The sequence below is a fragment of the Diabrotica undecimpunctata genome, chromosome 1 (assembly GCF_040954645.1).
Source record: "Diabrotica undecimpunctata isolate CICGRU chromosome 1, icDiaUnde3, whole genome shotgun sequence".
Lineage (NCBI taxonomy): Eukaryota > Metazoa > Arthropoda > Insecta > Coleoptera > Chrysomelidae > Diabrotica > Diabrotica undecimpunctata.
In genome coordinates this window covers 79,515,179-79,530,193 of record NC_092803.1, presented here as the reverse complement: position 1 = coordinate 79,530,193, position 15,015 = coordinate 79,515,179, and the positions used below count along the sequence as shown (strand labels likewise).

The window sequence follows — 15,015 nt, the reverse complement described above, 5'->3', positions numbered from 1 at the left end:
TATTTAGTACAAATGTTTCCTTATGATAAGAAGTAGTCTTTCAGGCAAGAGGTTGTAGATAAAATAAAAATTTTCATCTCTTCTCCGATCAATCAAAGGCAATATTCCAAATAAATAACACATAGTTTATGAAATTCTGTGTGCAGACTACCCCGATCCTATATAGGCCAAACAAATCGTAGAATCCATAATAGGACTTCTGAACATTCCATTTCTGTTAGCCTTTCCGATGCAATTTCTCTAGGTCAACACCATTTTTATATATCACAAAATTGATTTTGAAAAGTCGAGAACCATAGCCCCCATCCGCTTCTAAAAACCAAGAATTACTGGAGAAGCCATAGAAATAGAAGAAAGGCCAAATTGTCTTAATAAAAAAGATGACTGCATACGGTTACCTTCGACTTGGAGACTTCTCATAAAGAAAATATCGTCCGCTTCACTCGCCAATCAAAATCCTACTATCAGAAATATTCGAGACAACCCCCGCGCCAAGTTATTTTATAAATTTTATGAAAAACGTTTTCATAAAGGCTCCGTGAGGGTTCAGATAAGAAGGACTATTCCATATTCCTTTGATATATAAACCAGTAATTACGAGGTTGGGAACATGGCTAGAAGCAATTTTTTTCACGTTACATACTGCAATGAATTAGTAATGTCAGAATTTGATGATAATATTTTTGAAGCCGTCACGTCACGTTACAAGAGATAAAGTAGTAAATTAAATAGTATCTTATTAAATAAGAAAAATTAATTAAAAATAAGACAAACACTATAAAACTGCCATTTTTAAATTTTTTTAAAGATTTTAATTTACCTCGGTAGCTGAACGTCCAATATTATTATGAGCTCTTTTAGATTTTTTGTAAATGCAATCGACATGAAAATACTTATTATTATAATATTCATCCGGATTTAATATTTCCCCATGTAATTTCCTTTCCGCCGCTTCAGCCAAACTGTATTTTACGACTACAAATCTCATTACTGCTTTCTTGGGTCCAAATTGTTTCTTCGGTCTGCATGTGATGATCCGTAAAATTCGAATGTGGATGGATCTAGTACTAGATTTGAGGTCAAAACCATAAATATTGAATGTATAGAATATTGATGCGGTTACTTTACGACAAAGTAGCAAAACCGTTCAGTAATTTACTTAAACAACGTTACAGTTGCAAAAAAATAACTAAAAATTATGTTTGTGGTAACAGTGGCTGTAAATAAAAGAATAAAGATCTTGAACCAGGTAAAAAGAGCAATTAAAGAAACTAAAAATAAAAACGTCTGAAAAATCTAAATATTATCTAAATATTATATATAGAGCAGAAGTTCTCAAAGTGAGTGTCACGGCCCCTGGGATGCCTCCAGAATTTGCCAAGGGCCACGTGGAAAATTTAAGAAAAGTCAAACAACCGGCCACTGCGCTACTGTCCTTCTTCTTCTGCCATTCATTTGATTGGCATTAGCTACCAGGGCTATCCGGCCAGAGTATGTGTATTTATACTGAATGTTCAAGAGCCGTACCTAAGGTACATCTGGGCTTAAGCTCATAGCTCCTGAACCTGCAACAATAGTTAGAGGAGAAAAAAAAATAAATTTAACTCAAATGTTCAAAAGTTTTGTCACATAAGTTCTAAAGTTCTATTGTTCTGGTCCTATACTACTGCACCAAACCGCACTTTGACGCTAAAAATTTTTGCACTGTAAGCAGTGCCTTTGAGTTTAAGCTTTTAAACAGAACATCGATCAATGGGGGATCACCTTGAAATTCACTTCTAAGTAACTGGGACTCCCTTTAATATCTAGTACATTCCAAAAACACATAATGTAAGGTGCCTAAACTGTCTCATGAACACAGATTTATATTGATCTCTTTCAATCTAAATAAATTAACCGGAACGCTGCATATCTACTTCTCATACGACACATTTGTGCAGTTATGCCTCTCCCCAGGTTGGGAAACCTTGTAAACCATGCGTTTTTGTATGGAACCGTAACATTTGTACAATATGTAATTCCTTTTACCTATTCTATTTGTTGGAACCGATTTTTCCAACTGATCCATATGTTTTCCTTATATTTAGTTTGAAAATCTTTAAAGGAAGCCTTTGGTTCTTTAGTAACAGGTAGCTTTTTTCCAAGTTTAGCAAAATAATCAGCTCTATCATTCCCCTCTATCCCGGTGTGACTTGGAGTCCACGCGAATTTAATTTTTTTATTTTGTTCATAGAGTTGATTAAGTTTTTGTTTTCAATGAAGAGTTTGTGTGTCTGCTGCAGCCTTATAACTTGGTCTTGTAATTTTATCCAGAGCACTTTTAAAATCACTGCAAGGCTTTTTTTAAAATCATTTTATTGAATTAAATCCAATGCCTTTTTATGGCAAATAATTCTGCTAAACAAATTGAATTAGCAGATGCTAATATTGCTGTTAATACAGTGCTTTCATTAAGGTATATACCAATGCCCACATTACCTTGTTCATCTTTGGATCCATCTGTGAAAATAAGTTTATATTCAGACCAGTCATCAAGGTACCATGGCACAAACTTGGCTTGATAACCTTCTTTCCCCAAGTTAAGAGTTTCATAAACCGTAGGGGAAATCTGAGAATTAAGCGGGAAGGAGTGACAACGAAATAAGGAGTTATATGCCACCTCATGAATCTCATGAAGCGTATTCTGGAAGGCAGCCAGTATTGGTGGGAAGTATTTTCTTCTCAAGAAACTAAAGTAATTCAGAAATACTATATAAAATTGCTTTAATATAAATTTAGATGCTAGGCAAATCTTTCTAAGATCTAACAGTATTTCCCCACATTCCGACAAAATAATATGAACTGAAGAGGACCTCATAAATGGACCCCCCGACCACTCTGAGAGCTCTATATTGAACTTTATCCAGTTTTGTAAGTAAGGAACGGGCACAACCTCCAAGAAAAATCGATCCATAATCAAGGTGTGGTCTACTGTCCAATCGAAACATGTTGACTATTTGTACTTGTGTATTCTCGATGGCGACCGAGAAACAAACAGCCGAATTCGATCGACGTGACTGCTACCTGCATTCATTTCACAGTTTAATTCTTGCAGCCGATAAGTGAGTTTTGCAAAAACTAGAGTTAGAATTCAAAGTTGAAGTTTTAGATATAACTGCAGAAGAAAAGTGACGACGTAAGTATTTATTGGAATTAATATGTATATTATTGTATGTACTTTTGCTGCTATTTTTGACATAAAATATGTCTTGCAATATTACGGTTAAAGAGTACCTTTCATTGTTGGCAATGTTTTGCTCTCTTTTATTTGGGACATTTTTTTCATTTTAGAATAAGGGAAAATTGGCTGAAAACTAGGTCTTTGAAAAGGAAATGGAGTGAAGTCGCTAAAACATCTGAATCGACTGATTCATTGACAACTAGCAGAGATGGAGAAGCTGCAAATGTCCACGAGATCCATTCAAGTCCAGCTCATAAAAGTTGTTCTCCCTCAATTCGTGGTAAAGAGGTTCCTTACCAAAAATAAATTCGGGGAAAATGAGAAGGTATGATCTTAGCTATCTCACATTATCTGGCTTTATTCAAGTTGGAAACAAACAGGCACCAGAAGACCAATGCGTTAATTTTCACAAAATTGTTGCTAATGGGTGCTTGGTTCCATCTAAATCAAAAAGACATTTGAAAAGTAATCATCCTGGTTTAGTAGATAAGGCCGAAGAAACCTGCAACGGTCGTACTTCATCTCTTCAGACAGGGTCATGCATGATGGAAAGAGTCTGCAAAAATAAAAACGAAAACGCCGCTGAAGCATCATTTATTGTTGGTTTGCACATTACAAAAGCTGGAAAACCCCATACAATTGCCAAGAAACTGATTAAACCTTGCGTGAAGGATGTCGTACAATGCATGCTAGGTCTAGATATGACCAAAAAGGTTGATAATGTGCAAATGTCAAACAGTACTATAATCAAGAGAATTCACAATATTTCAGACTTTGTAGAGAGAGAGAGAGCTTATAAATAGATTAAAGACTTGTTAATTCTTTAGTTTACTGCTTGATGAAAGTACCGACGTTGCTGGACTTGCTGTTCTGCTTGTGTTTGTGAATAGAATAGAAGTAGAACTCCTTATGTGTGCTCCTTATTTTCAAGGCTATCCACGAGTGTATAAGAAAAAATGATATAGAGTGTGGTAAATGTGTGGATATTTGCAGTGATGAAGCGGTTGCAATGGTTGGTAAAATTAGAGGGGCAGTGTCTAGAATAAAGGCAGTGGTAGAAAATGCATCCAGCAGTCATTGTATCTTACATCGCCATTCTTTTTCAACTAAAAAGATGCCGCAAGATTTGAATGACGTATTGGATGGTTCTGAGAAAATAATTACCCATGTGAAGAGCCATCCACTTCAAGCACGCCTTTTAAAGCTCACTTCTAAAGATGGGGTATGGATCACTTTAATCTTTTGCTCCACAGAGAGGTCTGGAGGCTATCGAAGGGAACAATTTTAGAGAGACTATTTGAACTAAAAGATTCACTGATTATCACATTTATAGAGGAGTCTTTTATCCATATCCAAAGTTTGGAAGAAAGTATTGTAAATTATTTTCCTGACATTGGCTCAGATGACTTATATAGCTGGATGATAGACCCGTTTTCATGCGACCCAAAAAATTAACCTGTCATAATGACAAATAAAGTTTTTCAAAGTCTACTTGAGATCAGCGAAGATAGCAGTTTAAAACTCAAATACCGTAAAAAAGCCAAGACGAGTTATGGATGCAAGTATATTCAGAAAATAATGGTGTTGGCAAGGTTGCAGTAAAAAAAACTTGTATATTTCACATTCACTTATCTTTGTGAGTCTTCTTTCTAAGCATTAGCTTACATTGAAAACAAATACAGAAGCAAACTTCAAGCATCAAGTGATTTGAGGGTCAAACTTACAAATATTCTTATAATCATTAAGGATATAATGAAAACATCATCCAAACCGTTTTATTTATGACATTAAGTAAGGATATTTGAATATAAAATGTACTGTATTTTATTGATCTGAAACAAAGTTTATATTGAAATCAAATGAGTCTTAGAATTGTATTTTTTTCATTTTTTGTCGTTTCCCAAATCGCTTCAAGGGTTGACGTGCTTCGAAATATTTTAAGCCCTTAGGGTGTCGCGACTAAAAAAGTTTAAAACGACTGATACAGAGGCATACCGCTTATTAACAGAGCGTATAAAGTTCTATCAATTATCTTGCTCAAGAGGCTCACTTCGTATTCCGAATATATTTTCGGCTACTTCTCTATTGTATCCGACAAATATTAGAGAAAAACTGGGAATTCAACCGAGATATACACCAGATTTTCGTAGATTTGTATCAAGCATATGATTCGAATAATCGTTAAGAAGATAAAGCTCATGGTAATTAGTAAGAAAAGAATAACAGAAGGTCAACTCTACGTCAACCAATCCCCTGTAGAAAGAGTGACGCACTACAACTACCTCGGCACTATAATAAATGAAGAATGGACCAACAACCAGGAGATTAGAGCACGCATCAGAAAAGCTAGATCCACCTTCAATCGGATAATCGGATGGGGGCCTTCTTCAAGAGTCACAACCTCTCTCTTGATACAAAAGTAAGAATGGTGCGATGTTACGTCTTCTCTGTCCTTTTTTATGGTGTTGAATCGTGGACCTTGAACGAAGATATGTGCAGAAAACTGAAAGAATTTGAGATGTGGCTATATCGGAGAATGCTTAAGATCCCGTGAACTGATTAAGTCACAAATGAGGAGGTCTTCAGAAGAATGAATAAGAATATGTATCTGTAAGAATGAATAAGTACTGACTACCATCAAATCTCGAAAGTTACAGTTCTTCGGACATATTATGCGAAATAAATCCAGATATACTCTCCTTCAAGCCATCCTGCAAGGAAAAATATTTCAAAAACGAGGTCCAGAAAGAAGAAGAACATCTTGGTTAAAGAACCTCAGAATCTGGTTCAATACAATATCTGTGTAGCTTTTCCGCACTGCTGCAGATAAGATAAAGATTGCCATGATAATCGCCAACATTCGTAACGGATAGGCACATCAAGAAGAAGAAGACGATATGATTAGATAAACAGAAGTAGACTATGGTTAGCAATGCTAGAAATGGGAATACCAAGAAAATTCTTGGAGCTAACTCAAATGTGCGTATCTGACTTATGTACATAGGTAAATATGAGAAACAGAACATCAATGCAATTTAGTATAACATCAGGACTTATAAAAGGCGACTCCTTATCATCGTTGGTATTTAATTTAGCCTTAGAATATGCAATAAGTAAAATATCGTTTGAGCAGATAGGGGGATTTGCGAATCGAGAATCAAAACTATTCGTGGCCCAACTGCAGTCGCTCATTCTATAAGAGACATGAGAGAGATGTTTTTATAACTAGAGGAGGAAACAGGTATTTTGGATCTTCCAACAGAAGAAGAGAAGACGAAATATATACTAGTAACCAAAAATCTAAAAATCCAAGACCAAGAATTAGGCAGAACATAACTATTAATGACCATAACTTCGAAGTAGTAACATATTTTAAATATTTGGGGATGATAATCACAGATGAGAACCACATAGAAAAAGAGAAAAAGAGGTCTCAGCGAGAATAGCTACAGGAAATAAAGCATTATATTGCTTATCATCATTACTAAGATCTAAGCTGCTAAAAAGAAAATCTTAATTAAGATTGTACAAGTCAATTATTCGCTGAGTTGTTACATATGGAAGTGAAACACGGATTCTACATCAGCGGGAGATGAATAGGTTGCTGGTATTTAAAAGAAAGGCTCACAGAATAATATAAGGACCTCAAAGAGATGAATTGACAGGAAAGTGGGGAAGGCGCCGCAATGCTGAATTGATGATTCTGTATGGTACTGAAAACATTGTCAGATATATAAAAGCTAACCGTAAGACTGGCAGGTCATGTAGTAAGATAAAAGGGGGATCTAGTGCTAAAGACAGTATTTAACTGCTGCCGAATATATACATAGGGATCTTGGAGACGAATTTAAATATCAGTTTTGAGAAGTATTTGGCTGAGAGGAACACATTTTGGTTACAAAAAAGATGGAGCACCTGCTCATAATGTCGAATTCGTTGGAAATTATTTAAATAAAAAATGTCATAAATGGTGGATTAGAATTAATGGTTCTCGATCACCAGAACTAAATTTTCCAAATTTTTTATTTGGGGATTTTTAAAAAACATAAGAGATAAATAAAAAATGTGATATTCAGAGCAAATACAAGCTATTTAACCTACTTAAAAAGGTTTAAGAAATGGCAGGACTGCAAAAAATAAACCACAACACAAGATGTGTTGGGGCTCTTTTAGATAAAAATGGAAATACTATGATAACAGCTGACGAAAAGCTAAAACAATGGAAAGAATATACGGAAGAGCTCTTCGACGACGAAAAAGGAAACCTATAAGACATATCTTCAAGGACAGAGAAACAAGTAGAGAAATTACAAAGAAAGAAATATTTTATGTATTAAAAAACACCAGAAACGGAAAAAGCCCGGGGCCAGATCAACTGCCTACTAATATCCTTAAAATAATAGAAAATGAGTACATGGATGTCCTCTTAAAGCTCTTTAATGAAATTTATCAGTCGGGTGACATACCGAATGAATGGATGACCTCAACATTTATTTGTCTCCCAAGAAAGAAAAATGCTAGAGAATGAACTGACCACCGCACCATAAGCCTGATATTTCACACACTTAAATTTTTTTTAAAGATCATCCCTAAACGCATTTACCAACTACTTGATATGGATATTGAAGAAACCCAATTTGGATTCCGTAGGTACCCGTGAAGCTCTCTTTGCATTCAACGTACTAATCCAGATTGCTTAAATGTGAACCAAGAGATGTACGTCTGTTTCATATATTACAACAAGGCTTTTGATAAAGTCCGCCACAAAGAGCTAATGGACGTCCTCAAGCAAAACAATTAATGAACATAAGTTAATGAACATACATCAGAAGTGTTCGAAATTAAAAGAGGAGTGTGACAGGGGTGTGTATTGTCACCACTACTATTCAATGCATACTCTGAAGAAATTATGAAAAGAGGGAGAAACAGCAGGAATAAAGGTCAATGGAAAACCAATTAACAACATTAGATATACGGACGATACTATCATAATAGCAGACAACCTCAAAGACCTTCAAAAGACAATGAACAAGATAGTTGAGTATGGAGAAGAATATGGATTATCAATAAACATCAAGAAAACTAAATTTATGAGGATATCAAAACCCCAAAATAATGATGAAAGCCTGACAATTAACGGTAAAAATTTAGAACAAGTTGAAGACTACAATTATCTTGGCACAATAAATAATCACAAGAACGATTACTCCAAAGAAATCAAAGTTCGAATAGAGAAAGCACGAACAAACTTCAATAAAATGAGACAATTACTTTGTGCAAGAGAACTGAAATTAGACTTGAGAGTTAGGCTGGCAAGGTGTTATATTTTCTCGACTCTGCTTTACGGGATAGAAGCATGGACACTTAACGCGTCGACTACTAAAAAGTTGAAAGAATTTGAACTGTGAATGTATAGAAGAATTCTGAAGATATCATGGACCGAGCATGTAACAAACAACGAAGTCATAAGAAGAGTCAACAAAAGAATGGAAATATTGAAAACCATCAAGATACGAAAGCTGCAATACTTGGAGTTTGTTATGCGGAATGAAAAATACAACATACTTCAATTAATTATACAAGGGAAAATTCAGGACAAGAGAAGTGTAGGAAGGAGAAGAATCTCATGGTTGCGTAACCTGAGGGAATGGTACGGATGCACATCAATCGAGCAATTCAGAGCGGCAGCATCTAAGATCAGAATAGCCATGATGATTGCCAACCTCTGTCGCGGAGATGGCACGTAAAGAAGAAGAACAAGAAGAAAAAACAATATTTATAAAACTCACTTAAACACTAAGTAAGAATTATTACAAAGCATTAATAAAGCATTTAGAAAACTAAAGCCAATGCATATACTTAACTGTGTAATATATGCAAGAAAAAAGAGTCTTCTTCTTCTTCTTCTCGTAGCACTACAACCCGGGGTGGGTTTTGGCTGACTGCACAACTTGCTTCCATCTTGAACAGTCGTCCATAATAGTTGGGTCAGTGGGCAGCCCCATTGTTCTTAGATCTAACCATATATTGTCTCTCCATCGCATTCGTGGACATCCTAAAGGTCTTCTTTCTGTGGGGGCTTCCTCCCATATTAATTTGGCAAGGCGGTTATTAGGGAGTCTATGGACATGGCCAGACTATTTAAGACGTTGGGATTTAACCTCTTGAACTATATCGCTCGCTCTATACATCTGCTTGACCTCAGGATTTGTTCTCATTCGGTATTGGTTGCTATTAATGTCGTGATAAGGCCCAAAGATTCTTCTGAGGATTTTCCTCTCAAAACATCTAAGTGGTAAAAAAAATCAATTATGAATAATTTACATTATAATTTACATATTTAAAATAAAACAACATTTAATAAAATATTTATTTTTTTGTAAAATTAATTTGAGTTGTTACGTTGTTTATTATTGTTGTTTGTATGTGTATTATAATTTTATTACTTTTGTAAAATAATTCTAGTTGTAGTTTTTTATTGTTATTGATTTATGAGTCTTGAGGCACTAAGTACTTTTGATCAGCATGACCGAAGCTATATATCTGCAAAGTTTTAGTATATTTAACTAAAATACTTTTACATAAGTAAATAAGAAAACACCAGGAATATTTTCAAAACTACAACAACCAGAAGCTAATAGTTGCATCTAGTGTCACGTTTCAGGGAGGTAATTTTAAACATTTTTTGTAGCTTTGCGCCTATTTAAAATTTTATTAGTGGTACTTTCTGTTATTGTTCCAGTTAAATTTTATTTAAATAGATAGTTCTGAAGAATGTATGAAAGTCTTGAAAAAAAAAAAAGCCTTAAGCTAAACTAGGAATTTAAAAATGATTTTTAATTTAAAAAATCTCAGTGGTATACCATTTTTTTCATTAAAACAATTGAAACCACTAACCGTCTGCGCGCTAATTATGAATATAAAATTCCTAATCGTATGTCAAAAAATACAAAATAACTAACTCTTTAAACTCATCAAATTTCATTTAAATATCTTAACCAAATTTAGGGCAATAAATGTTGGCATACGTTTATATAGCAAACTGTCATTATTTTTATACTTTAATTACTTAAAGTCAGTTGCAGTTATTTAATAAAACACCATATCTTTTACAAATATGCATCAAAAGGACTAAAAACTGACACTTTGAACCTCTGTATCTCAGAAACGATTGATATTTAAGTGTTGGTGCAAAGAATTTTTGATGAGCATGAGCAATGCTATATCTCTGAAAAGGTTCAGCAAATTTAACTAAAACCACTTTTACCTAAGAAACGTGCCGGGGTCCTTTGGTATTTCAATTTGTTAATTTGATTGATCTTATTTCTGGTGTTACTGAGTGTTTTTTTCTAGTGTCAAGTTGTTTTTACCGCGATGTCAAACCAACAATTTATTTGCAGAGTAGATCCAATAACTAAAAATCGGTATATAATATATTATACTAGGCGAAAAATAATTAAACATTTAAACGAAAAGTATCAAAATATATCGGGTGTCTCATATAAAAAAACAAAAGTTGGTATTATAGTTCCTAAGTACGACCCCTTAGAAAAATTACTTGTACGCCACTAAACTCTACCACAATATTATCTATCAAAAGTTTTCATAAAGTTTTTTAAAATTTTGCTTAGAGATATATCTAAGAAGATATTATAATTTTGTAGTTTTTAACATTTTTCAATAATCGCCGTATACCTCGCTAACGTGGGCAGATATCGGTAGTTTAATTAGGCAATCACTATTTTAACGAAAAATGAAGTCATGATATTCTAATTATTCTTTTTATCTCATCTAGTTTTCGATATATCCTACAAAATAGACCAATTTGGGACACCCTGTACATATCTTAACTTTTATTCAAACTTTTATTATTCTAATTAATTATCATATTTTGCATATTCTTATTCGTGATGGTTTATAAATGGTTTTGTTTCGTTTTATATCTTTGATCTTGTTAATTTTATTTTTGTTTTAAACTTTAAAATAGTTTAAGTAATTTTTGTTTGCATGTTCCTAAAACCAGACTACAGACTAAATTACTTTACTACAGTAAAAGCCAAATAAAGTTGCGTGCACGTCACCAAGGTCGTAATTCTATTGTATGTGTGGCTACATTTTTGTATAGAAAAGTGTATGTTACTTTAGTTTGCTAAACAATCACTTCTACAAATAACCCGATCAATAAAAAAACTTTTGTAACAAAATAATGTATATACAATATAGCTTTTTTAGATTTAGACGTCCCTCATTGTAAAATTTTGTGTTGAAATATTCATGAAGAAACAACCAATTAATGACGGAGTATTAGTCACTACCAGAAATATTGTCATATTGCCGTGTCATCTGTTGAGTTTTAAATCAGTGTTCTGTGACTTTTGTACTCGTGGTATCATCGAGTTTTGAGATTATCTTGTGAAAAACATTTATTTATTTTTCAAAATGCCGAAACAGCTGAATAGTCGATGCAAAGAACTTGTGGCTTCATTAGTTAACTATTTTGAAGAAGAAAGGAATAATAATGGTCCTTTGTTATCCTTAAACGCTGTGCAAGAGGTAATATGCGAATAAAATATCATTACTATACTTTACAAAAATTTGTATTATTTTTGCGTGTAGCTGCTGCTTTAAAAATCAGTGTAAGAACAGTAAGCAGCATATGTCAGATGCAGAAAAAAGGTGAACAGTTCGAGTCACCAAAGAAAAAGCGTTGTACTAATAAACGAGTAACAAATACAAAATACAAGCTCTATTCGTGATACCATTTATAATATGTACCAGAGAAGTAAGTATGGTTCTAACAAATATACATTTGAAATAATTTTATTTCTGTATGCTTTTAAAACAGCACGTAACAGTTCAATCATTGTGGTCCCAACTTAAAGATAAAGAATGATTTAATGGTAGTACCACTTCTTTAAAAAGATTGCTCAAAGAACTTGGGATTGAGTGGATGAAGGATAATCCTCTACGAGGACTTATGAAATTACCTAACGTTGTTTGTAAAAGTGTACAATTCTTGAGAACTTATAAAGAAGCGAAGGATGAAGGTATATACCAATTCGTGTTTCTCGATGAAACTTGGATATTTCAAAATGGGATCATTGGTCATTCTTGGTAAAATAAAAATATGAAGAGTGTTAAAACCACTAAAACGGATGGCAAAAGGTTTGTTGTACTAACATAAGTTGTTATACGAACATTTAAATAATATCATTGCAGATATATTATACTCCATGCTGGAAATGAAACCGGATTTATAGAGGGTGCTGGAGCAATATTTTGTTCAAAAACTCAACTTAGTGATTATCATGGAGAAATGAACCAGGCAATGTTCTTGAAATGGTTTGAATATCAGTTGCTGAAAAACTTAGAGAATCCTACTCTAATTTTACTTGATAATGCACCTTATCACAGTATGTTATTGCATAAAACTCCGAATACAGGATGGTCAAAAAGTGCTATTGAGGAGTGGTTGACAGAAAAAAACATTCCCTATTTCCGTATGATGCTCAAAACGGAACTGTTGCTCATCGTTTCTCATTAAATATGCAGATAAATGTCATTTATTTTAAACATTTTTTTTAGAAATAAACCACAAATCAAGTATATAGTGGATGATATGGCAGAACGGTATGGACATAAAGTTTTACGTCTTCCTCCTTACCATTGTATCATTAACCCTATTGAATTAATTTGGAGCATAGCAAAAAATTATTACAATAGGTAGAGATGGTAACAGCTCTAACAACTACCTAAACATGTGGCATAAGACACTTTACATGATTACTCCTTATATGTGGAAAGACTCAATCATACTAAAAGAGAAATATTTAAATGATGTGAGAGAGAAAGAATATTTGATCGCCAAGAAATTAGTCTAATAGTAATAAATGTTAATAGTGGAGAGAGTGACACTAATGTGGAATCAGATTCAGAAAATGTTTAGTTCGTTGATGTTGTTTTTTTAATGTCATGTTTTGTCTTTGAAAATACGTTCAATATTAATAAATATTTTATTTTATTGCTTGTGGTTTTATTTTAATTATATTTATTGTTTGGTAACTCAGTAATACCATTACCACTTTTATTATGGAAATTCTTACTTTGTGAAGTCTATTCATGAATGTAGTTAACAAAAAACAAATGAAAAAAACACTCATTTTTAAATTTCCTTTAATATAGTGTGAAATTTACTACCTTCACCATTTTTGTTTACTTCAGTTTTTTTCTGTTAATTTCCATACTTCATGAACCATCTGACAATGCTGCAAATGTTCACAATGATGACGTGAACGCAACTTTATTTGGCTTTCACTGTATGTTGGAATTTGCGATTTTTCTTATTCTTTATAAGCAGAATAAAAATAAATTTACAAAGAAAACCACTGCAATCACTCCTGTTTCGACGTATAGATTGAGTAATACATGCTATTACTTCAGATACAGTTAAGCTGTGATGCATGTGATGTATGCAAAATGCTACTTCTAAGATGAGCTTTTCAAATTTAGATTTAATGACGATGCATTAATCAAAAGAAGCTTTATGCGTTTATAATGTGCTTCGATACAAATTTTAAGATAAGGAACGTACATGGTGTTATTATTTCATTAATATTCAAAGTAGGAATAATAACTAGTAACTACTATTGAGTAGAAGAATAATTTTTACAGCTATCTAAATTGTTGTAAAAATATATAAAATAAATAAGTTTAAAATCTTATACAGAGTTATAGTAATAAAAATCTGTGTTATTACACCATAATTGTACATAACATTGCATAGCCTAAAATCCAGTTATATGATAGTACAAGGTTTGTTCTCTTAAACCTCTTTTCCATTATAAATTTTAAAATGCAATAATGTAATACTCACTTGATATGGCCATCTGGTACTTTGACAAATTGGTGCAACACATTGAATAAATAAAAATTTTCCTTAAAGAGATTACCATTAAACTTTAAACTTATGTTTGTGAAGGAAGCTTATCTAATAGACAATGATTACATTAACATTGCAAAATGTTTAAAAAGCCACAAAAAATGTGAACAAAACAAGGCATACTGGGATGCAGCTGTAATAAGTTGACCTTATATACCATCAACTAAATAAATTCTCGGGAAAGTACCTTATGCGACAAGCATTGCCATTAAAGACTAGCTCAGCAAACTTACCATATCTTTGATTTACTATTCTGACTAGTCAATTAAAGTAAATCAACAAATTTAATAATTATTTTAATTTTCGAGGAGAAGTTAACTCAAAAAATCTTCACTGGGTATCTAATAATTGGATAATATCACAATCACAGCTAATATCCATAATAAAAAATAATCTGGACAATATATTCACAGGAAAACTAATTATAATATTTAATATATTAAATCATACACCTGATCTCCTAGAATTTAATGTCGTCACTTAATGAGTAATCAAGGACATCTCTACGACGTATACGCTTGTCTGGTTAATTATGAGAAAGCGTTTTATCAAGTAAAGTACGCCAAGATAATGCAACTACTAAAAGAAGCAGGAATTAACAACCAAGATCTAAAATAATTAACTATCTTTATTGGAATCAGGCCGCAAATCTCAGAATTAAAGGTGAACATATCGAATATATGAAAATCAAATGGCGCAGCGTGTTGCATGGAAAGGCTATATTTTTGTCTCCTCTGATCTTCAATCTTTACTCTAAAAAATATGTTACGAAACTTTATACGAAACTGAAAAAGGTATTCTTCTAAATGGGTATTGGCTAAAAAAACATCAGATACGCAGATGACACCACAGCATT

At 33.1% G+C, this 15,015-nt stretch overlaps 1 protein-coding gene across 1 annotated transcript; it reads left to right on the top strand.

The window, feature by feature from the left end:
• Window positions 1-3,537: 3,537 nt before the first annotated feature.
• Window positions 3,538-4,023, top strand: LOC140432536 (zinc finger BED domain-containing protein 5-like). The gene has a single exon (XM_072520492.1). The coding sequence runs from the start codon at window positions 3,538-3,540 to the stop codon at window positions 4,021-4,023; it is 486 nt and encodes a 161-aa protein (XP_072376593.1).
• The last annotated feature ends 10,992 nt before the right edge of the window (window positions 4,024-15,015 follow it).